Source organism: Xiphophorus hellerii, chromosome 21 (genome assembly GCF_003331165.1).
Source record: "Xiphophorus hellerii strain 12219 chromosome 21, Xiphophorus_hellerii-4.1, whole genome shotgun sequence".
NCBI classification, from domain to species: Eukaryota; Metazoa; Chordata; class Actinopteri; order Cyprinodontiformes; family Poeciliidae; genus Xiphophorus; species Xiphophorus hellerii.
In genome coordinates, this window is record NC_045692.1 from 10,484,135 (window position 1) to 10,509,030 (window position 24,896).

At 44.2% G+C, this 24,896-nt stretch overlaps 1 protein-coding gene across 8 annotated transcripts in view; it reads left to right on the forward strand.

The window, feature by feature from the left end:
- Positions 1–18: 18 nt before the first annotated feature.
- relch (RAB11 binding and LisH domain, coiled-coil and HEAT repeat containing) overlaps positions 19–24,896 on the forward strand; it is a 51,174-nt gene continuing 26,296 nt past the window's right edge. For 3 of the 8 annotated variants that reach the window (XM_032551148.1, XM_032551145.1, XM_032551146.1), the window contains exons 1-2: positions 21–579; positions 22,225–22,314. In XM_032551148.1, coding sequence (XP_032407039.1) covers positions 126–579; positions 22,225–22,314 — 544 coding nt within the window. In that variant the 5' untranslated portion in view covers positions 21–125. Of the gene's footprint in view, positions 580–22,224; positions 22,315–24,896 lie in introns of all 8 variants that reach the window. The other 5 variants (XM_032551144.1, XM_032551149.1, XM_032551147.1 and 2 more) reach the window with 3 other exon arrangements.

Sequence of the window (24,896 nt, forward strand, 5' to 3'; positions counted from 1 at the left end):
ATTCCTCCCCCCTCTAGCCATACACATCAGTATCCATTCAGGAAGACGGCTCTCTGATTAGCCTAGCCTTCCTGGATTTAATATATATATATATTTATTTATATATATAAATATATATTGGAAAAATGGCGTCGGTCAACCCATTTGATGTCAGTGATTCTGATGAAGAAGCAGAACGACGTCCCAATGAGACGGTTGACACAGAAAGAAGCCCGAGCGAGGGGGCGCCAGGTCCACCGCCAGGCAATGCCTTCTCTCTACCTGCAGATGCCGAGCCTCCGACACTGCTGCTGTCTAGCAACCGGACAAGCCCCAGCGGTGAGGGCATGTCGGTTTCGGCCGCGGCCACATCCACTATGGCAGGCGGTGTGGAGACGCGGGTGTCTGTGGATGTTATCGCTGCTCAGCTATTGCGGGACCAGTACATTCTTACGGCCCTGGAGTTTCACACTGAACTGCTGGAAGCAGGCAGGGAGCTTCCGCGGCTAAGGGATTATTTCTCCAACCCTGGCAACTTCGAGCGACAAAGCGGCACTCCACCTGCCAAAGACCAGGTGCTCGGACCTGGAGGACCACTGAGTAAGTAGCGTTAGCTCATCTTGATGCTACCAGTAGCAGGTTGCCAACCCTGTCTTTACTGCGGTATCACATAAAAAATAACTCACTAGCTCGCTAATGTTAGCTCAGAACCTGGCTGTAGTAGTCAGTTGATCTCGAGATCCTAGCTTTCTGCTCCTGCCCAACCCCTTGAGGGCCGCAGTCTTCAGACTGGTTTTGTGGGTCAGTTATCTTGGCAGCTTGATCAGTGCTTTAGGTCAAGAAAACCCTTTCAATTGACAGATGACGATCGATTGAAAGGGCTAGGTAATATTGTGACAGACCGGTTGTGATGGACCTGGTGTAATAAAACACCCCTTTCTTCAGGCCACCTGCAGGTCAGAAGTCAAACAAACTACAACTGCAGAATAATCATTAGGAAAGAGAGGTATCCTTGCGATACCTGCCTTTACATTATTAGTTGCAGATACGCCAAAACATATTTTCTGTCAACTTTCTCAACATGCAAAGACTGCCTTGCATGTGTTCATCTTGTTCTGTGCCAGACTCGTACAATAAAATTAAATTAGCTGTTGCATGCAGTATGTGTTAAGCATTCTCATCTACTTATGGGGCTTCTAATAGAATAACTAGTGCCTGAAGCTGGAGAGCCTCATAGGCAAATGCAACATGCAAATAATTACCATAGTTACTGCCTGCATCACAAATAAACCTTGTTTATTTGTAACCTTACCTGTTGTGAAAAGGGATTGACTTTCATGAGATTCTCATAAAAAGATAACATTAACCAGAAACACAATTATTTAATTTTATCCTTATAGCCGAACAAACCTTCAGGACAAAAATATGTAGCATTATCTGACTGTCTTTATTTAAAACAAAATAGCATAACATATCCATTAGTATCTGTCATAGTTTATTATTGATCTGACAAAAATGGACTGCAAAAAAACCAGAATCCCAGTTTGGTCCTCATGTAGGATGGTCAGTACTTCAGAGTGTTCTCCTGTTATGTTGGGAGTTTGCTGTGTTGGCATCATTTGGGTGTCAGGTTCTTGGTGTCCTTTGGATGTCAGGTCAGAAGTTTAAAACTGTATATTCAAAGCAGAAAACACAAACTGACTGTTCTACAAGTTGGACAGAGAGAGCGCTCTAGTAACTGGATGAAACCCACAAAAGGTGTGGAGCACGACGACCTTAAAAATAAAAAAATGGTAAGCATAACATACCGAGACAGCTTCCTTATTGTGGTACTGACAGGACTGTCATATGGGAATATTCATCTTAGTCTTCATAGCTGCTGATAAAATATGACAAAAAAGAAACATAATTGTCATATCAACTCTTGACCAAAATAGAAAGAAATGAAAACAAAACTATGTGCACCCACAAGGGAAAACTTTGGCTGACATCACGTCATGTTTTGTTTCCTGCCAAACCCAACAGCAAGTGCTCAATAATTATAATTAGGCCCGAGCAGCAAAGCGCTGCGAAGGCCTATTGTATCTGTACTGTTTTATTAGGCCCGAGCAGCAAAGCGCTGCGAAGGCCTATTGTTTCTGTACTGTTTCTTATTATTATTAGGCCCGAGCAGCAAAGCGCTGCGAAGGCCTATTGTATCTGTGCTGTTTATTATTAGGCCCGAGCAGCAAAGCGCTGCGAAGGCCTATTGTATCTGTGCTGTTTATTATTATTAGGCCCGAGCAGCAAAGCGCTGCGAAGGCCTATTGTATCTGTACTGTTTTATTAGGCCCGAGCAGCAAAGCGCTGCGAAGGCCTATTGTATCTGTACTGTTTATTATTATTAGGCCCGAGCAGCAAAGCGCTGCGAAGGCCTATTGTTTCTGTACTGTTTCTTATTAGGCCCGAGCAGCAAAGCGCTGCGAAGGCCTATTGTTTCTGTACTGTTTCTTATTAGGCCCGAGCAGCAAAGCGCTGCGAAGGCCTATTGTATCTGTACTGTTTATTATTATTATTATTACGATTCTTCCCACCTCTTCGTGTGCCTTTTTGGGGGCTTTATCATATTCAAAAACTCACCAAACTTGGCGGTCGCGACTAGAAAATTTAAAAATTTTGAATTTTAAGGTTGTCGCAAAAATCGCAAAAAAAATTGCTGAACGGCAGCAACTAGCAATTTTCTGTTGACACAATGGTATGAACGTACTTCATCGTAGAGACATGAAATTTGGTACACTTGTAGAGCTCACCAAAAGACTCAGAACTTACATTTAATGTTATAAGCCAACTATCACAGAAAGTCGGCCATTTTGTATTGAACGTCCATTTTTTTCCTCGATTTTGACGTTTACAGCCTTCGTATTTGATCGAACTCCTCCTAGGGATTTCGATTGATCGGCTTCAAACTCGGTCAGTCTGATCATAAGGCATGTTTGATTTAAAGTTATCAAATTGGTGAGTTTTGGAGCATGTTGAAGGGGGGTTAGCAGGGGTCAAAGTTCACCTACTCGCCATGAAACACGAAACTCTTATATTTCCTATACAAAAACACATAGAGGGACCAAACTTTCAGTGATTGATCGTCATCGGGTGCCCTACACTACCCTATGGTCAAATGATGACATCACTTAGGCCACGCCACCTGAGAACAGGAAGTGTCATGTTTTACTGTGAACGGTCGCTATCTTAGCCCTTTGACCTAATCAACATGAAACTGTGTCCAGAGACAGAAGACATCTTGGTGTGTTGAGGATTCCAACCCTGACCGGCTTTGACATAGCAGGTGGGCGTGGAGGCGTGGCGAAGTGACCTGTAACGCCGTTGCCATACGTTTGGCTCTGAATTCCACAATTTCGGGCCCAGCTGCTCCAAACTCACTAGGATGGATCCTTATCCACCCACCGACAGGAATTCATAACAAAATTTGGTGGGCGTGGCCTAATTTCTCTATAGCGACCCCTAGAGTATTTTAAATGAACAGCCCTAAGCCATGCTTTAACCTAGAATTACGAAACTTGGTACACATGTGTATCTTGTCAGGACGTACAAAAAAGTCTATTACAGCCATGGTCGAAACCCAACAGGAAGTCGGCCATTTTAGATTGAAGTTCATTTGACCTCGATTTTGACGTTTACAGCCTTTGCATTTGATCGAACTCCTCCTAGGGATTTCGATTGATCGGCTTCAAACTCGGTCAGTCTGATCATAAGGCATGTCTGATTTAAAGTTATCAAATTGGTGACTGTCTGAGATTGCTGAAGGGGGGTTACCAGGGGTCAAAGTTCACCTACTCGCCATGAAACACGAAACTCTTATATATCCTGCACAGAAACTCACAGAGACACCAAATTTTCAGTTATTGATCAACAATAGGTGTCCTAAAATACCCTGTGGTGAAATTATGACATCGCTTAGGCCACGCCCCCTGAGAACAGGAAGTGTCATGTTTTACTGTGAACGGTCGCTATCTTAGCCCTTTGACCTAATCAACATGAAACTGTGTCCAGAGACAGAAGACATGTTGGTGTGTTGTGGATTCAAGCCCTGACCGGCTGCGATGAAGCAGCTGGGTGTGGCGGCGTGGCGAAGTGACCTGTAACGCCGATGCCATACGTTTGCTTCTAGATTCCACATGTTTCGACCGAGCTGCACCAAACTTGGCCTCAGTGATGCTGTTGTGATGCCTGACAATGCTATGTCATCATATTATGACGTCATCTAAGCCCCGCCCCCTCAGAATGAATTAGAGAGATCTTCTGTGTAATTACATAATAAACAGTACATGTTCGTCGTTTGTAGGGCAATGCTGCCCTCTGCTGGCCACTGAAATAGTTTCATTATTTCAGTAATTCGACACCAGAGGGCAGCATTGCCCTGCAGATGAAATTCTTCGATTTTGTAATACACAGGAAAAAATGAAAAATTGGTATTTCTAACACAAAAACTCACAGAGACTCCAAACTTTCAGTGATTGATCGTCATCAGGTGGCCTACAATACCATATGGTCAAATGATGACATCACGTAGGCCACGCCCCCTGAGAACAGGAAGTGTCATGTTTTACTGTGAACGGTCGCTCTCTTAGCCCTTTGACCTAATCAACATGAACCTGTGTCCAGAGACAGAAGACATGTTGGTGTGTTGAGGTTTCCAACCCTGACCGGCTTTGAGATAGCAGCTGGGCGTGGCGGCGTGGCGAAGTGACCTGTAACGCCGATGCCATACTTTTGCTTCTAGATTCCACATGTTTCGACCGAGCTGCACCAAACTTGGCTTGAGTGATGCTGGTGTGATGTCTGAAAATTCTATGTCATCAGATTATGACGTCATCTAAGCCCCGCCCCCTCAGAACAGGAAGTGCTATATTTTTCCTTGGAAACTTTCATCTATGGCTCTCGACCTAACCAAGGTGATTCTGTGTTGGATGACAGATAGGAAGTTGATCTCGCTTGCTTTAAAGTGCCAAGAGTTTTCAATGGCGGCAACGCCATTCGTATACGTTTGCCTCTACATTCCACATATTTTGACCGAGCTGCATCAAACTTGGCCTGAGTGATCCTGGAGGCTTGCCCGTCAATCCTACGTCATCACATTATGACGTCATCTAAGCCCCGCCCCCTCGGAACAGGAAGTGCCATTTTTTTCCTTGGAAAGCTCTGTTTATGGCTCTCTTGACCTAATCAAGATGATTCGGATGATAAACTCTGTCAATGCTCGCTGCTGGCTGAACCGTGTGGGCGTGGCCAAATGGCGAACATCAGTCCCTCGCCATATGCATACGTTTGGCTCTAAATCACACACGGATCATCCGATTGGCGCCAAACTGGATATGTATGATCTTTGTTCACCTCTAAAGAGCCCAACGAGTTTGAGATGTAATTTGGCTCCACTGCGCCCCCTAAGTTAATACATCGGCTGTGTCTCCTCGAGGCATCGACCGATCTGCACCAGATTTTTTGACAGTGGTCGGGGAGCGCTGCCGAACGCATTCACGCATGTCGCCTGGTGGACGGGCGTGGAAAATGCGCGACAGCCTCTGCGGTGGCTAGTGGGCGGCGGTGCTGGAAACTGCGGCAGAGCTTCTGTGGTGGGGAGTTGGCTGCGGCTCTGGAAATCGTGCGAGAGCTTCTGCGGTGGCTGGAACCCCCGCGGTGGCCAATAGGCCGGAGCGGCGCTTGCTGCGAGGGCCGCCCGAGGCTGCTCGCAGCTTTAATTATTATTACGATTCTGCCCCCCCAAAGAGGCGCCTTTTTGGGGGCTTTATCATATTCAAAAACTCACCAAACTTGGCGGTCGCGACTAGAAAATTTAAAAATTTTGAATTTTAAGGTTGTCGCAAAAATCGCAAAAAAAATTGCTGAACGGCGGCAACTAGCAATTTTCTGTTGACACAATGGTATGAACGTACTTCATCGTAGAGACATGAAATTTGGTACACTTGTAGAGCTCACCAAAACACTCAGAACTTACATTTAATGTTATAAGCCAACTATCACAGAAAGTCGGCCATTTTGTATTGAACGTCCATTTTTTTCCTCGATTTTGACGTTTACAGCCTTCGTATTTGATCGAACTCCTCCTAGGGATTTCGATTGATCGGCTTCAAACTCGGTCAGTCTGATCATAAGGCATGTTTGATTTAAAGTTATCAAATTGGTGAGTTTTGGAGCATGTTGAAGGGGGGTTAGCAGGGGTCAAAGTTCACCTACTCGCCATGAAACACGAAACTCTTATATTTCCTATACAAAAACACATAGAGGGACCAAACTTTCAGTGATTGATCGTCATCGGGTGCCCTACACTACCCTATGGTCAAATGATGACATCACTTAGGCCACGCCCCCTGAGAACAGGAAGTGTCATGTTTTACTGTGAACGGTCGCTATCTTAGCCCTTTGACCTAATCAACATGAAACTGTGTCCAGAGACAGAAGACATCTTGGTGTGTTGAGGATTCCAACCCTGACCGGCTTTGACATAGCAGGTGGGCGTGGAGGCGTGGCGAAGTGACCTGTAACGCCGTTGCCATACGTTTGGCTCTGAATTCCACAATTTCGGGCCCAGCTGCTCCAAACTCACTAGGATGGATCCTTATCCACCCACCGACAGGAATTCATAACAAAATTTGGTGGGCGTGGCCTAATTTCTCTATAGCGACCCCTAGAGTATTTTAAATGAACAGCCCTAAGCCATGCTTTAACCTAGAATTACGAAACTTGGTACACATGTGTATCTTGTCAGGACGTACAAAAAAGTCTATTACAGCCATGGTCGAAACCCAACAGGAAGTCGGCCATTTTAGATTGAAGTTCATTTGACCTCGATTTTGACGTTTACAGCCTTTGCATTTGATCGAACTCCTCCTAGGGATTTCGATTGATCGGCTTCAAACTCGGTCAGTCTGATCATAAGGCATGTCTGATTTAAAGTTATCAAATTGGTGACTGTCTGAGATTGCTGAAGGGGGGTTACCAGGGGTCAAAGTTCACCTACTCGCCATGAAACACGAAACTCTTATATATCCTGCACAGAAACTCACAGAGACACCAAATTTTCAGTTATTGATCAACAATAGGTGTCCTAAAATACCCTGTGGTGAAATTATGACATCGCTTAGGCCACGCCCCCTGAGAACAGGAAGTGTCATGTTTTACTGTGAACGGTCGCTATCTTAGCCCTTTGACCTAATCAACATGAAACTGTGTCCAGAGACAGAAGACATGTTGGTGTGTTGTGGATTCAAGCCCTGACCGGCTGCGATGAAGCAGCTGGGTGTGGCGGCGTGGCGAAGTGACCTGTAACGCCGATGCCATACGTTTGCTTCTAGATTCCACATGTTTCGACCGAGCTGCACCAAACTTGGCCTCAGTGATGCTGTTGTGATGCCTGACAATGCTATGTCATCATATTATGACGTCATCTAAGCCCCGCCCCCTCAGAATGAATTAGAGAGATCTTCTGTGTAATTACATAATAAACAGTACATGTTCGTCGTTTGTAGGGCAATGCTGCCCTCTGCTGGCCACTGAAATAGTTTCATTATTTCAGTAATTCGACACCAGAGGGCAGCATTGCCCTGCAGATGAAATTCTTCGATTTTGTAATACACAGGAAAAAATGAAAAATTGGTATTTCTAACACAAAAACTCACAGAGACTCCAAACTTTCAGTGATTGATCGTCATCAGGTGGCCTACAATACCATATGGTCAAATGATGACATCACGTAGGCCACGCCCCCTGAGAACAGGAAGTGTCATGTTTTACTGTGAACGGTCGCTCTCTTAGCCCTTTGACCTAATCAACATGAACCTGTGTCCAGAGACAGAAGACATGTTGGTGTGTTGAGGTTTCCAACCCTGACCGGCTTTGAGATAGCAGCTGGGCGTGGCGGCGTGGCGAAGTGACCTGTAACGCCGATGCCATACTTTTGCTTCTAGATTCCACATGTTTCGACCGAGCTGCACCAAACTTGGCTTGAGTGATGCTGGTGTGATGTCTGAAAATTCTATGTCATCAGATTATGACGTCATCTAAGCCCCGCCCCCTCAGAACAGGAAGTGCTATTTTTTTCCTTGGAAACTTTCATCTATGGCTCTCTTGACCTAATCAAGGTGATTCTGTGTTGGATGACAGATAGGAAGTTGGTCTCGCTTGCTTTAAAGTGCCAAGAGTTTTCAATGGCGGCAACGCCGTTCGTATACGTTTGCCTCTACATTCCACATATTTTGACCGAGCTGCATCAAACTTGGCCTGAGTGATCCTGGAGGCTTGCCCGTCGATCCTACGTCATCATATTATGACGTAATCTAAGCCCCGCCCCCCCGGAACAGGAAGTGCCGTTTTTTTCCTTGGAAAGCTCTGTTTATGGCTCTCTTGACCTAATCAAGATGATACGGATGATAAACTCTGTCAATGCTCACTGCTGGCTGAACCGTGTGGGCGTGGCCAAATGGCGAATATCAGTCCCTCGCCATATACATACGTTTGGCTCTAATTCACACATGGATCATCCGATTGGCGCCAAACTGGATATGTATGACCTTTGTTCTGCTCTAAAGAGCCCAACGGGTTTGAGATGTAATTTGGGGAAAATGCGCGACAGCTTCTGCAGCGGCTAGCGGGCGGCAGTGCTGGAAACTGCGGCAGAGCTTCTGCGGTGGGGAGCGGGCTGCGGCTCTGGAAAACGCGCGAGAGCTTCTGCGGTGGCCGGAACCCCCGCGGTGGCCAATAGGCCGGAGCGGCGCTTGCTGCGAGGGCCGCCCGAGGCTGCTTGCAGCTTTAATTATTATTACGATTCTGCCCCCCCAAAGAGGCGCCTTTTTGGGGGCTTTATCATATTCAAAAACTCACCAAACTTGGCGGTGGCGACTAGAAAATTTAAAAATTTTGAATTTTAAGGTTGTCGCAAAAATCGCAAAAAAAATTGCTGAACGGCGGCAACTAGCAATTTTCTGTTGACACAATGGTATGAACGTACTTCATCGTAGAGACATGAAATTTGGTACACATGTAGAGCTCACCAAAAGACTCAGAACTTACATTTAATGTTATAAGCCAACTATCACAGGAAGTCGGCCATTTTGTATTGAACGTCCATTTTTTACCTCGATTTTGACGTTTACAGCCTTCGTATTTGATCGAACTCCTCCTAGGGATTTCGATTGATCGACTTCAAACTTGGTCAGTCTGATCATAAGGCATGTTTGATTTAAAGTTATCAAATTGGTGAGTTTTGGAGCATGTTGAAGGGGGGTTAGCAGGGGTCAAAGTTTACCTACTCGCCATGAAACACGAAACTCTTATATTTCCTATACAAAAACACATAGAGGGACCAAACTTTCAGTGATTGATCGTCATCGGGTGCCCTACAATACCCTATGGTCAAATGATGACATCACTTAGGCCACGCCCCCTGAGAACAGGAAGTGTCATGTTTTACTGTGAACGGTCGCTATCTTAGCCCTTTGACCTCATCAATATGAAACTGTGTCCAGAGACAGAAGACATGTTGGTGTGTTGAGGATTCCAACCCTGACCGGCTTTGACATAGCAGGTGGGCGTGGCGGCGTGGCGAAGTGACCTGTAACGCCGTTGCCATACGTTTGGCTCTGAATTCCACAATTTCGGGCCCAGCTGCTCCAAACTCACTAGGATGGATCCTTATCCACTCACCGACAGGAATTCATAACAAAATTTGGTGGGCGTGGCCTAATTTCTCTATAGCGACCCCTAGAGTATTTTAAATGAACAGCCCCAAGCCATGCTTAAACCTAGAATTACGAAACTTGGTACACATGTGTATTTTGTCGGGACGTACAAAAAAGTCTCTTAGAGCTATGCTCTAAACCCAACAGGAAGTCGGCCATTTTAGATTGAATTTCATTTGACCTCGATTTTGACGTTTACAGCATTCGTATTTGATCGAACTCCTCCTAGGGATTTCGATTGATCGGCTTCAAACTCGGTCAGTCTGATCATAAGGCATGTCTGATTTAAAGTTATCAAATTGGTGACTGTATGAGCTTGCTGAAGGGGGGTTACCAGGGGTCAAAGTTCACCTACTCGCCATGAAACACGAAACTCTTATATATCCTGCACAGAAACTCACAGAGACACCAAATTTTCAGTTATTGATCAACAATAGGTGTCCTAAAATACCCTGTGGTGAAATGATGACATCGCTTAGGCCACGCCCCCTGAGAACAGGAAGTGTCATGTTTTACTGTGAACGGTCGCTATCTTAGCCCTTTGACCTAATCAACATGAACCTGTGTCCAGAGACAGAAGACATGTTGGTGTGTTGAGGTTTCCAACCCTGACCGGCTTTGAGATAGCAGCTGGGCGTGGCGGCGTGGCGAAGTGACCTGTAACGCCGATGCCATACGTTTGCTTCTAGATTCCACATGTTTCGACCGAGCTGCACCAAACTTGGCTTGAGTGATGCTGGTGTGATACCTGAAAATTCTATGTCATCAGATTATGACGTCATCTAAGCCCCGCCCCCTCAGAACAGGAAGTGCTATTTTTTTCCTTGGAAACTTTCATCTATGGCTCTCTTGACCTAATCAAGGTGATTCTGTGTTGGATGACAGATAGGAAGTTGGTCTCGCTTGCTTTAAAGTGCCAAGAGTTTTCAATGGCGGCAACGCCGTTCGTATACGTTTGCCTCTACATTCCACATATTTTGACCGAGCTGCATCAAACTTGGCCTGAGTGATCCTGGAGGCTTGCCCGTCAATCCTACGTCATCACATTATGACGTCATCTAAGCCCCGCCCCCTCGGAACCGGAAGTGCCGTTTTTTTCCTTGGAAAGCTCTGTTTATGGCTCTCTTGACCTAATCAAGGTGATTCTGTGTTGGATGACAGATAGGAAGTTGGTCTCGCTTGCTTTAAAGTGCCAAGAGTTTTCAATGGCGGCAACGCCGTTCGTATACGTTTGCCTCTACATTCCACATATTTTGACCGAGCTGCATCAAACTTGGCCTGAGTGATCCTGGAGGCTTGCCCGTCGATCCTACGTCATCATATTATGACGTCATCTAAGCCCCGCCCCCTCGGAACAGGAAGTGCCGTTTTTTTCCTTGGAAAGCTCTGTTTATGACTCTCTTGACCTAATCAAGATGATTCGGATGATAAACTCTGTCAATGCTCACTGCTGGCTGAACCGTGTGGGCGTGGCCAAATGGCGAATATCAGTCCCTCGCCATATACATACGTTTGGCTCTAATTCACACATGGATCATCCGATTGGCGCCAAACTGGATATGTATGACCTTTGTTCTGCTCTAAAGAGCCCAACGGGTTTGAGATGTAATTTGGGGAAAATGCGCGACAGCTTCTGCAGCGGCTAGCGGGCGGCAGTGCTGGAAACTGCGGCAGAGCTTCTGCGGTGGGGAGCGGGCTGCGGCTCTGGAAAACGCGCGAGAGCTTCTGCGGTGGCCGGAACCCCCGCGGTGGCCAATAGGCCGGAGCGGCGCTTGCTGCGAGGGCCGCCCGAGGCTGCTCGCAGCTTTAATTAGGCCCGAGCAGCAAAGCGCTGCGAAGGCCTATTGTTTCTGTACTGTTTCTTATTATTATTATTACGATTCTGCCCCCCCAAAGAGGCGCCTTTTTGGGGGCTTTATCATATTCAAAAACTCACCAAACTTGGCGGTGGCGACTAGAAAATTTAAAAATTTTGAATTTTAAGGTTGTCGCAAAAATCGCAACAAAAATTGCTGAACGGCGGCAACTAGCAATTTTCTGTTGACACAATGGTATGAACGTACTTCATCGTAGAGACATGAAATTTGGTACACTTGTAGAGCTCACCAAAAGACTCAGAACTTACATTTAATGTTATAAGCCAACTATCACAGGAAGTCGGCCATTTTGTATTGAACGTCCATTTTTTTCCTCGATTTTGACGTTTACAGCCTTCGTATTTGATCGAACTCCTCCTAGGGATTTCGATTGATCGACTTCAAACTCGGTCAGTCTGATCATAAGGCATGTTTGATTTAAAGTTATCAAATTGGTGAGTTTTGGAGTATGTTGAAGGGGGGTTAGCAGGGGTCAAAGTTCACCTACTCGCCATGAAACACGAAACTCTTATATTTCCTATAAAAAAACACATAGAGGGACCAAACTTTCAGTGATTGATCGGCATCGGATGTCCTAAAATACCCTGTGGTGAAATGATGACATCACTTAAGCCACGCCCCCTGAGAACAGGAAGTGTCATGTTTTACTGTGAGCGGTCGCTCTCTTAGCCCTTTGACCTAATCAACATGAAACTGTGTCCAGACACAGAAGACATGTTGGTGTGTTGAGGATTCCAACCCTGACCGGCTTTGAGATAGCAGCTGGGCGCGGCGGCGTGGCGAAGTGACCTGTAACGCCGATGCCATACGTTTGCTTCTAGATTCCACATGTTTCGACCGAGCTGCACCAAACTTGGCTTGAGTGATGCTGGTGTGATACCTGAAAATTCTATGTCATCAGATTATGACGTCATCAAAGCCCCGCCCCCTCAGAACAGGAAGTGCTATTTTTTTCCTTGGAAACTTTCATCTATGGCTCTCTTGACCTAATCAAGGTGATTCTGTGTTGGATGACAGATAGGAAGTTGGTCTCGCTTGCTTTAAAGTGCCAAGAGTTTTCAATGGCGGCAACGCCGTTCGTATACGTTTGCCTCTACATTCCACATATTTTGACCGAGCTGCATCAAACTTGGCCTGAGTGATCCTGGAGGCTTGCCCGTCGATCCTACGTCATCACATTGTGACGTCATCTAAGCCCCGCCCCCTCGGAACCGGAAGTGCTATTTTTTTCCTTGGAAAGCTCTGTTTATGGCTCTTTTGACCTAATCAAGGTAATTCGGATGATGAGCTCTGTCAATGCTCGCTTCTGGCTGAACCGTGTGGGCGTGGCCAAACGGCGAACATCAGTCCCTCGCCATATGCATACGTTTGGCTCTTATTCACGCATAGATCATCCGATTGGCGCCAAACTGGATATGTATGACCTTTGTTCTGCTCTAAAGAGCCCAACGGGTTTGAGATGTAATTTGGGGAAAATGCGCGACAGCTTCTGCAGCGGCTAGCGGGCGGCAGTGCTGGAAACTGCGGCAGAGCTTCTGCGGTGGGGAGCGGGCTGCGGCTCTGGAAAACGCGCGAGAGCTTCTGCGGTGGCCGGAACCCCCGCGGTGGCCAATAGGCCGGAGCGGCGCTTGCTGCGAGGGCCGCCCGAGGCTGCTTGCAGCTTTAATTATTATTACGATTCTTCCCACCTCTTCGTGTGCCTTTTTGGGGGCTTTATCATATTCAAAAACTCACCAAACTTGGCGGTCGCGACTAGAAAATTTAAAAATTTTGAATTTTAAGGTTGTCGCAAAAATCGCAAAAAAAATTGCTGAACGGCAGCAACTAGCAATTTTCTGTTGACACAATGGTATGAACGTACTTCATCGTAGAGACATGAAATTTGGTACACTTGTAGAGCTCACCAAAAGACTCAGAACTTACATTTAATGTTATAAGCCAACTATCACAGAAAGTCGGCCATTTTGTATTGAACGTCCATTTTTTTCCTCGATTTTGACGTTTACAGCCTTCGTATTTGATCGAACTCCTCCTAGGGATTTCGATTGATCGGCTTCAAACTCGGTCAGTCTGATCATAAGGCATGTTTGATTTAAAGTTATCAAATTGGTGAGTTTTGGAGCATGTTGAAGGGGGGTTAGCAGGGGTCAAAGTTCACCTACTCGCCATGAAACACGAAACTCTTATATTTCCTATACAAAAACACATAGAGGGACCAAACTTTCAGTGATTGATCGTCATCGGGTGCCCTACACTACCCTATGGTCAAATGATGACATCACTTAGGCCACGCCCCCTGAGAACAGGAAGTGTCATGTTTTACTGTGAACGGTCGCTATCTTAGCCCTTTGACCTAATCAACATGAAACTGTGTCCAGAGACAGAAGACATCTTGGTGTGTTGAGGATTCCAACCCTGACCGGCTTTGACATAGCAGGTGGGCGTGGAGGCGTGGCGAAGTGACCTGTAACGCCGTTGCCATACGTTTGGCTCTGAATTCCACAATTTCGGGCCCAGCTGCTCCAAACTCACTAGGATGGATCCTTATCCACCCACCGACAGGAATTCATAACAAAATTTGGTGGGCGTGGCCTAATTTCTCTATAGCGACCCCTAGAGTATTTTAAATGAACAGCCCTAAGCCATGCTTTAACCTAGAATTACGAAACTTGGTACACATGTGTATCTTGTCAGGACGTACAAAAAAGTCTATTACAGCCATGGTCGAAACCCAACAGGAAGTCGGCCATTTTAGATTGAAGTTCATTTGACCTCGATTTTGACGTTTACAGCCTTTGCATTTGATCGAACTCCTCCTAGGGATTTCGATTGATCGGCTTCAAACTCGGTCAGTCTGATCATAAGGCATGTCTGATTTAAAGTTATCAAATTGGTGACTGTCTGAGATTGCTGAAGGGGGGTTACCAGGGGTCAAAGTTCACCTACTCGCCATGAAACACGAAACTCTTATATATCCTGCACAGAAACTCACAGAGACACCAAATTTTCAGTTATTGATCAACAATAGGTGTCCTAAAATACCCTGTGGTGAAATTATGACATCGCTTAGGCCACGCCCCCTGAGAACAGGAAGTGTCATGTTTTACTGTGAACGGTCGCTATCTTAGCCCTTTGACCTAATCAACATGAAACTGTGTCCAGAGACAGAAGACATGTTGGTGTGTTGTGGATTCAAGCCCTGACCGGCTGCGATGAAGCAGCTGGGTGTGGCGGCGTGGCGAAGTGACCTGTAACGCCGATGCCATACGTTTGCTTCTAGATTCCACATGTTTCGACCGAGCTGCACCAAACTTGGCCTCAGTGATGCTGTTGTGATGCCTGACAATGCTATGTCATCATATTATGACGTCATCTAAGCCCCGCCCCCTCAGAATGAATTAGAGAGATCTTCTGTGTAATTACATAATAAACAGTACATGTTCGTCGTTTGTAGGGCAATGCTGCCCTCTGCTGGCCACTGAAATAGTTTCATTATTTCAGTAATTCGACACCAGAGGGCAGCATTGCCCTGCAGATGAAATTCTTCGATTTTGTAATACACAGGAAAAAATGAAAAATTGGTATTTCTAACACAAAAACTCACAGAGACTCCAAACTTTCAGTGATTGATCGTCATCAGGTGGCCTACAATACCATATGGTCAAATGATGACATCACGTAGGCCACGCCCCCTGAGAACAGGAAGTGTCATGTTTTACTGTGAACGGTCGCTCTCTTAGCCCTTTGACCTAATCAACATGAACCTGTGTCCAGAGACAGAAGACATGTTGGTGTGTTGAGGTTTCCAACCCTGACCGGCTTTGAGATAGCAGCTGGGCGTGGCGGCGTGGCGAAGTGACCTGTAACGCCGATGCCATACTTTTGCTTCTAGATTCCACATGTTTCGACCGAGCTGCACCAAACTTGGCTTGAGTGATGCTGGTGTGATGTCTGAAAATTCTATGTCATCAGATTATGACGTCATCTAAGCCCCGCCCCCTCAGAACAGGAAGTGCTATATTTTTCCTTGGAAACTTTCATCTATGGCTCTCGACCTAACCAAGGTGATTCTGTGTTGGATGACAGATAGGAAGTTGATCTCGCTTGCTTTAAAGTGCCAAGAGTTTTCAATGGCGGCAACGCCATTCGTATACGTTTGCCTCTACATTCCACATATTTTGACCGAGCTGCATCAAACTTGGCCTGAGTGATCCTGGAGGCTTGCCCGTCAATCCTACGTCATCACATAATGACGTCATCTAAGCCCCGCCCCCTCGGAACCGGAAGTGCCGTTTTTTTCCTTGGAAAGCTCTGTTTATGGCTCTCTTGACCTAATCAAGGTGATTCTGTGTTGGATGACAGATAGGAAGTTGGTCTCGCTTGCTTTAAAGTGCCAAGAGTTTTCAATGGCGGCAACGCCGTTCGTATACGTTTGCCTCTACATTCCACATATTTTGACCGAGCTGCATCAAACTTGGCCTGAGTGATCCTGGAGGCTTGCCCGTCGATCCTACGTCATCACATTATGACGTCATCTAAGCCCCGCCCCCTCGGAACCGGAAGTGCCGTTTTTTTCCTTGGAAAGCTCCGTTTATGGCTCTCTTGACCTAATCACGATGATTCGGATGATAAACTCTGTCAATGCTCGCTGCTGGCTGAACCGTGTGGGCGTGGCCAAACGGCAAATATCAGTCCCTCGCCATATACATACGTTTGGCTCTAATTCACACATGGATCATCCGATTGGCGCCAAAATGGATATGTATGACCTTTGTTCACCTCTAAAGAGCCCAACGGGTTTGAGATGTAATTTGACTCCACTGCGCCCCCTAAGTTAATTCATCGGCCGTATCTCCTCGACGCATCGACCGATCTGCACCAGATTTTTCGACAGTCGTCGGGGAGCGCCGCCGAACGCATTCACGCGTGTCGCCCGGTGGACGGGCGTGGAAAATGCGCGACAGCCTCTGCGGCGGCTAGCGGGCGGCGGTGCTGGAAACTGCGGCAGAGCTTCTGCGGTGGGGAGTTGGCTGCGGCTCTGGAAATCGTGCGAGAGCTTCTGCGGTGGCCGGAACCCCCGCGGTGGCCAATAGGCCGGAGCGGCGCTTGCTGCGAGGGCCGCCCGAGGCTGCTCGCAGCTTTAATTATTATTCTGCCCCCCTCTTCGTGTGCCTTTTTGGGGGCTTTATCATATTCAAAAACTCACCAAACTTGGCGGTCGCGACTAGAAAAATTAAAAATTTTGAATTTTAAGGTTGTCGCAAAAATCGCATAAAAAATTGCTCAACGGCGGCAACTAGCAATTTTCTGTTGACACAATGGTATGAACGTACTTCATCGTAGAGACATGAAATTTGGCACACTTGTAGAGCTCACCAAAAGACTCAGAACTTACATTTAATGTTATAAGCCAACTATCACAGGAAGTCGGCCATTTTGTATTGAAAGTCCATTTTTTACCTCGATTTTGACGTTTACTGCCTTCGTATTTGATCGAACTCCTCCTAGGGATTTTGATTGATCGGCTTCAAACTTGGTCAGTCTGATCATAAGGCATGTTTGATTTAAAGTTATCAAATTGGTGAGTTTTGGAGCATGTTGAAGGGGGGTTAGCAGGGGTCAAAGTTCACCTACTCGCCATGAAACACGAAACTCTTATATTTCCTATATAAAAACACATAGAGGGATCAAACTTTCATTGATTGATCGTCATCGGGTGCCCTACAATAACCTATGGTCAAATGATGACATCACTTAGGCCACGCCCCCTGAGAACAGGAAGTGTCATGTTTTACTGTGAACGGTCGCTATCTTAGCCCTTTGACCTAATCAACATGAAACTGTGTCCAGAGACAGAAGACATGTTGGTGTGTTGAGTAATCCAACCCCGACCGGCTGCGATGAAGCAGGTGGGCGTGGCGGCGTTGCGAACGCCGTCGAATTTCGTTTGGCTCTGAATTCCACAATTTCGGGCCCAGCTGCTCCAAACTCACTAGGATGGATCCTTATCCACCCACCGACAGGAATTCATAACAAAATTTGGTGGGCGTGGCCTAATTTCTCTATAGCGACCCCTAGAGTATTTTAAATGAACAGCCCCAGGCCATGCTTTATCCTAGAATTACGAAACTTGGTACATATGTGTATCTTGTCAGGACGTACAAAAAAGTCTATTAGAGCCATGGTCGAAACCCAACAGGAAGTCGGCCATTTTGTATTGAAGGTCCATTTTGGACCTCGAGTTTGACGTTTACAGCCTTTGCATTTGATCGAACTCCTCCTAGGGATTTCGATTGATCGGCTTCAAACTCGGTCAGTCTGATCATAAGGCATGTCTGATTTAAAGTTATCAAATTGGTGACTGTATGAGCTTGCTGAAGGGGGGTTAGCAGGGGTCAAAGTTCACCTACTCGCCATGAAACACGAAACTCTTATATTTCCTATACAAAAACACAGAGAGGGACCAAACTTTCATTGATTGATCGTCATCGGGTGTCCTAAAATACCCTGTGGTGAAATTATTTTTTTAAGTAGGCCACGCCCCCTGAGAACAGGAAGTGTCATGTTTTACTGTGAACGGTCGCTATCTTAGCCCTTTGATCTAATCAACATGAAACAGTGTCCAGAGACAGAAAACATATTGGTGTGTTGTGGATTCCAACCCCGACTGGCTTCGATGTAGCAGGTGGGCGTGGCGGCGTTGCGAACGCCGTCGAATTTCGTTTGGCTCTGAATTCCACAGTTTCGGGGTGAGCTGCTCCAAACTCACTAGGATGGATCCTTATTGACCCGCCAACAGGAATTCATAACAAAATTTGGTGGGCGTGGCCTAATTTCTCTATATCGCCCCCTAGAATATTTCAAAAAATCAGCCCCAAGCCATGCTTTAGCTTAGAATTACGAAACTTGGTACACATGTGTATCTTGTCAGGACGTACAAAAAAGTCTCTTGGAGCCATGCTCTAAACCCAACAGGAAGTCGGCCATTTTAGATTGAAGTTCATTTGACCTCGATTTTGACGTTTACAGCCTTCGTATTTGATCAAACTCCTCCTAGGGATTTCGATTGATCGACTTCAAACTTGGTCAGTCTGATCATAAGGCATGTTTGATTTAAAGTTATGAAATTGGTGAGTTTTGGAGCATGTTGAAGGGGGGTTAGCAAGGCTCAAAGATCCCCTGTGATTGACATATGACACAGTCAATTACAAAGGGGATATTTAGTCATTCCGTAGGGCAATGCTGCCCTCTGGTGTCGAATTACTGAAATAATGAAACTATTTCAGTAATTTCAGTAATTCGACACCAGAGTGCAGCATTGCCCTACGGAATGACAGAGTTCATTCCGTAGACAGAAGACATGTTGGTGTGTTGTGGATTCATTAGAGATTCAAGGTTCTCTAATCAAGAGAACCTTGATTAGGCTCTCTTGACCTAATCAAGGTGATTCTGTGTTGGATGACAGATAGGAAGTTGATCTCGCTTGCTTTAAATTGCCAAGAGTTTTCTATAGCGGCAACGCCGTTCGTATACGTTTGCCTCTACATTCCACATATTTTGACCGAGCTGCATCAAACTTGGCCTGAGTGATCCTGGAGGCTTGCCCGTCAATCCTACGTCATCACATTATGACGTCATCTAAGCCCCGCCCCCTCGGAACCGGAAGTGCCGTTTTTTTCCTTGGAAAGCTCCGTTTATGGCTCTCTTGACCTAATCAAGATGATTCGGATGATGAGCTCTGTCATTGCTCGCTGCTGGCTGAACCGTGTGGGCGTGGCCAAATGGCGAATATCAGTCCCTCGCCATATTCATACGTTTGACTCTAATTCAAGCACGGATCATCCGATTGGCTCCAAACTGGATATGTATGACCTTTGTTCACCTCTAAAGAGCCCAACGGGATTGAGATGTAATTTGGCTCCACTGCGCCCCCTAAGTTAATACATCGGCCGTATCTCCTCGACGCATCGACCGATCTGCACCAGATTTTTTGACAGTCGTCGGGGAGCGCCGCCGAACGCATTCACGCGTATCGCCCGGTGGACGGGCGTGGAAAATGCGCGACAGCTTCTGCGGCAGCTAGCGGGCGGCGGTACTGGAAACTGCGGCAGAGCTCCTGCGGTGGGGAGTTGGCTGCGGCTCCGGAAATCGTGCCAGAGCTTCTGCGGTGGCTGGAACCCCCGCGGTGGCCAATAGGCCGGAGCGGCGCTTGCTGCGAGGGCCGCCCGAGGCTGCTTGCAGCTTTAATTTTTTTTATTATTAGTAAATATTTATTTTATGACTGAAATATATTGTGAGATAGGAACATATCCACCAATATTCATATCACAAAGAAACTAATTAGTGCTGCAGAATCTCATTCTTTCAGAGGAGTAAAACTCACAAATGTCATGTGTCACGTGAGCTATAAAAGTAAAATAAAACCCCATACTTTCTCTGCTGACCAACTATAAATGTTTTCGATGGGGCCATTCAGAACACAGAGCCTGTGTCAGCTCATCATGTGCAGCTGATTGCAGCGAGCATTCAGCCGGGGAGTGACCGGGCCGCTGCTGCAGCTGCTGCTCCCGGCCAGATGACACAGCAAGACATTTCCCACCCTTTTTTAATTATCAGCAGGAAGGTTTCGGTGATGTACTCTTCACACCAGGGCTAGATAATCAAATAGTTGCTTGATCATAAGACACATTTTAGGGCGTAATGGCCGTATGCACGCTTTTTGAGCAAGAAAAAAAAAAAGTTAATTGTATTTGGGGGTTCTTGCCTACAAAGCTCGGATGTAAGCTGCACACAGAATGAGTTTCACGTTGTGCTCAATGCTGAGATACAGTTGGTTTGTCATAACTATTGACTTGTTTTATTTTTGATCCAAACAACAAAAACTTTGTAATTATTTCTTCTTTTTTTTTTAATTCTGGTTTTCTGTTAGACTCCTTCAAAAAATCTGAAGCACATTTTTCTCATCACCCTTGTCTGAGCCAAACTAAACATTCCACATCCTGATAAGGTGTGAGTTTTCGCCTTAAGGCATGTCTAATGTGACAACCACAAAAATCACGGACATTGCAAAATAAAAATTTAGAATACAAATACTTTCTTGCTTGTAATAGTAATCTGGATCCCGTTTAAGTTAAACATTTTCTTTGTATGGGTAATTACTTAATAGCATTGACAATAATTTAATTAAAAAAAAAACATTCCCTTGCATGCACCTACAGACACTGTAATTAAGAGATGATACACTGTAATATGCTTCTTTGTTGATAAACTGGTTGTACTAACAATGCAAGAGGATCATGTTTCTTTTATATCAGTTTATGTTGGAAATGAACCCTAAACATAGACAAATTTTAATATCCATTGGAGATGACCTGAGTAAATCTGAAATGCAATTTCAAATTATGAGTTCATTTATCAAAGGCAACAAACTCCAAACAAACATGAATCTTTTGTCATTGGGGAGGAATATTTGCTAGCCTTTTTTTTTTTTTTTTTTGCTTTATAATTATCCACATTAGAAGTTCATATTTTGATATTTCTTACTTAAAAACTGTGTTTTATATTTATTCAGGTGTCATGTGTGGCAACAATTAATGACATCTTTAAGGGGCAGTGTTTTTCACAGCACTGTTTATCTTTGGACCAGTCCCAGACTCCTTCAGTCTGCTCTGATTTATGTCTCAGTAATCTTACTACTGCCCCATTTGTCCCATGCTCATTTACATTGTAAACCAGTGTTATTCTTGCCAAGAAGACTCTTCATTAAATTAAATGAGCTTGTTGGCAACATCCTGGTATTGTATCTGGCCCCATTTTTTTCAAATACTTCTTTGTTTCTACTCGATGCTCGTTTATTGGCTGATGAGGCGTGTTCATTTTGATTCAGGCATATAAAAGAACCACTAAATGCCTGATTCCCATTATGAAAATCTGATTTTATTTTATTTTTATTTATTTTATTTTTTTTGTGCCGGTGGTTAAATGTGCACACATTCAATGTCTCTGTTCTTGTGCTGTGATGAACGGTTCCTAACTGAATTCTCAATGGAACTATGAGATGTTTCCTTTTTGACACTGAATTTTAAAACGCTTAAACAAGCTTGACTATTTTAGGCCAACACAACTACATTTAGCCTGAGTCTATCCTGTCTGTGGATGATAGAACAAATGCAGTCCAGTGGAAAGAAAGCTAACACCATTGACGAAGCAAACCAGGCAGCCAAGCTCAGTGTAATATGATCCTGAATGTGCTTATTTATCAGCTTTATCTATCCTCAAAAGTTTTAAATTTGTTTTTCTTCCCCTATGCTCAGTTTTAAAGTTGCGTCTTAATATCTGTTTCCATTATGTTAAGCAAAATCTATTTTTATTACAGTACATGTATGCGCTGTGAGGACTTTTCAGTTTATACTGATCTCTGCTTTAAAAGTTTATATGAACCAACTCTGTCAATGTGTGAAGGAGAAGGCTCCTACATTTAAAGGGAGTGTCTCTGAAGCCCTTTCCTAATTCATTGCCACATTTCTTAAGCTTTGTTAGCTGGGAAATTCTTTGCGTAATTGTTGCAATTGATGTTACTCCTGTCTCACAGCTGCCTCTGTGTTCCTGTTTCTGTGCAGATCGAGCAGGCAGTATTAGCACCTTGGACTCTCTGGACTTTGCGCGTTACTCAGATGACGGCAACCGAGAGTCAGACGAACGAGTGGCAGGTAAGATGAACCATAGCGTCAGGGATCCAAGCAGCGACGACTGTTTTACCTTTGGGGAAATAAAAGACGACAGGAGAAGAGAAATGGGCCTTACGTCTCATTAATAACGTCAACTCCTTTAGCATGCTTGCTAGAGAATATTGCCTAAATACGCAACGTTAAATAATCCAAACTTTTTGAATTAGCACTACAATAAATTAGTGGTAGAGGTACATTTAAATTTCTTGTCAGATTTTGGGATTTGGGTTAAGGTTTTTGTAGCGCCACTTGAATTGTCCAACTTACGGTTTCAGGCAGTGGTATTTTTGTTACATGACCTACTTCACTGCTTTTTTTGTTTGTTCTTTTTAATTGCACTTTCTTACCACTTTGGAGCTGTCAACATTTTTCATAGTCGAATCAATTTCTAATTGTGTCTTGCACTATTTGAATACCACCTTACAACTCTACTTGTTCAAGCACCTGCTCAAGCATTAGCTTTTTCTTTGTTTTAAGGTGCATTTGGGTGAGTAACTGTAGGTTGTTCACAAGGAATTCATTTTTTAAAACATCTCTTTATGGTGAAAATGTAGCCTTTATCTAAAGGATTTGTATCAGTCCCAACATCAGCTAGGTGTTAGCATCTACAATGCATAAAATAGAAGGTTTAACATGAACTGTTATCATCTTTTTGCTGTTGTCATGGTTAGCATTGAGCCCCAAATTCCCCAAATCATAACTCTAGTTTTGTTACCAGAGCAGGAAATTTTCTTAAAGATCTGAGACTAATGCTTTTGTTGCAGATGGAACTGAATGGGATAATTTCCAATAAACTACAGTATTATTGAAAAGTTAATTTATTTCCGCAAATTAATTAAAAAAGTAAAACCTGCATATTAATCGATTCAGTACACACAGAGAGATTTATTTCTAGCACTTATTCTGGTAATTTTAACAATTATTGAAACACGTCAAATTCCTCAGAAAATAGAAATATTACGTCAGATGAGATAAAGACAACAGTTTTGAATGTATAAATGTTGGCTTTTTTGACAAGTAGGTTTATGTTTCACACAGTATTCGGTACTTGATCGAGGCTGCTTTTGCTTGAGTTACTCCATCAGAGCAGCGTGACACAGAGACGATCACCTTATGGCTCTGCTTAAATGTTATGGAAGCCCAATTTGCATTAATAGATGTCTTTAGCTCGTCCACATTGCTAGGTTTGCTGTCTCTTGTCAACTTCCAGGCAATGCTCCATAGATTGTCAGTAGGATTTAGTTCAAGTGAGTCTGTGTTTTGTTGCTCTTGAAGCACTTGCTCTGACCACACCTTATGAGTCTTTGTTTCACAGCGCCGTCAAGGCTATCAATCCATGTTGCTCACAAACCTTTTTTTTTTTTCTTCAACCACACTGTTTTCTTCTGCTCAACTTTCCTCTACTTGAGTATGGCACTCTGAACAGGCAGCTTCTTTAGCAGTGACCTTTTGTGGTTTATCTTGTGGATACTGCATGTCAAGTCTTCAGGTTGAATGTGGTCATAAAATCCTGTTTCAATATTACAAATATAATTTTTTATTGGGTCTAATGTAAAATTTTAATTTCCTAGAAAACAGAATTTTGAGTTTTCATTTGCTGTTTGGTGTAATTTTCAACATTTCTAGATATAAATTCTAAATATGTCTCTAATTGTGTAATGAATGTTACAAGTTTCACTTTTTGAGTAAGTTTCATTACTAAAATATTTTAACTTTTATGCTAATATTCAAATTTATTGAGATGCATACATATATTCAGTTCACTAATTTCCTTTCGGGTCTTTTATTACTTGATTGAAATCAGAGACATTTACTAACAGATACAGTTATATCTATCATGCAGCAGAGATTTTGGTTTCACATCCATAAATGGTGATTTGATAAAACGATTATTTAAAGACACCTTTTCTGTACAAAATGTGCACCTCCACCCCCACCACCACCACTTTGATCCATACCTGTTGTCATCTCCCACAAAGTGCTCTTCTTGTTAAAGCGCTGCCCCCCCCGGCTGTCTGACTCTGGGTTTTCTGGCTTTCTCCTGACGTTGATCAAACCCCAGTGAAATTCTGGACAAGTCACTCCATCCAGACTAGCTTTTTGTTTTGGTTTTATTTAACTTTCTTATTTTCTTTTATATATACCTCTCCCCGTTATCCAGTTCATGGGTTTCCATTTTGTTCAGATTGCAACCTGTGCACTCTTCATCTGTAGAAAAGTTTACATGAGATTATGATTAAAAAGACACAATTTTGTATTGCAGGAAGAACTTAGGTTAACTGTTACTTCATATAGAAATACAATCAGAACAAAACACAGATTTTCAGTGCACAGATATGCAACATTGTTTCCTTGCTCCATTGCTTATCACTTCTTGCGTGTGTTCTGACTCTGAAGTGTGAATCTTGTTTGTTCCCTCTTCTTTTTTTAAATGTTAGATTAGGAGCATGTATTGCAAATAAAATATTTATCCTCACCTGCTGTTTCTCTGTAGCTTGTAAGACATGAGAAACAATTTGCTAATGTGAATACGTTTTTGAAGGATAAAAAGAAAAATGACTCTG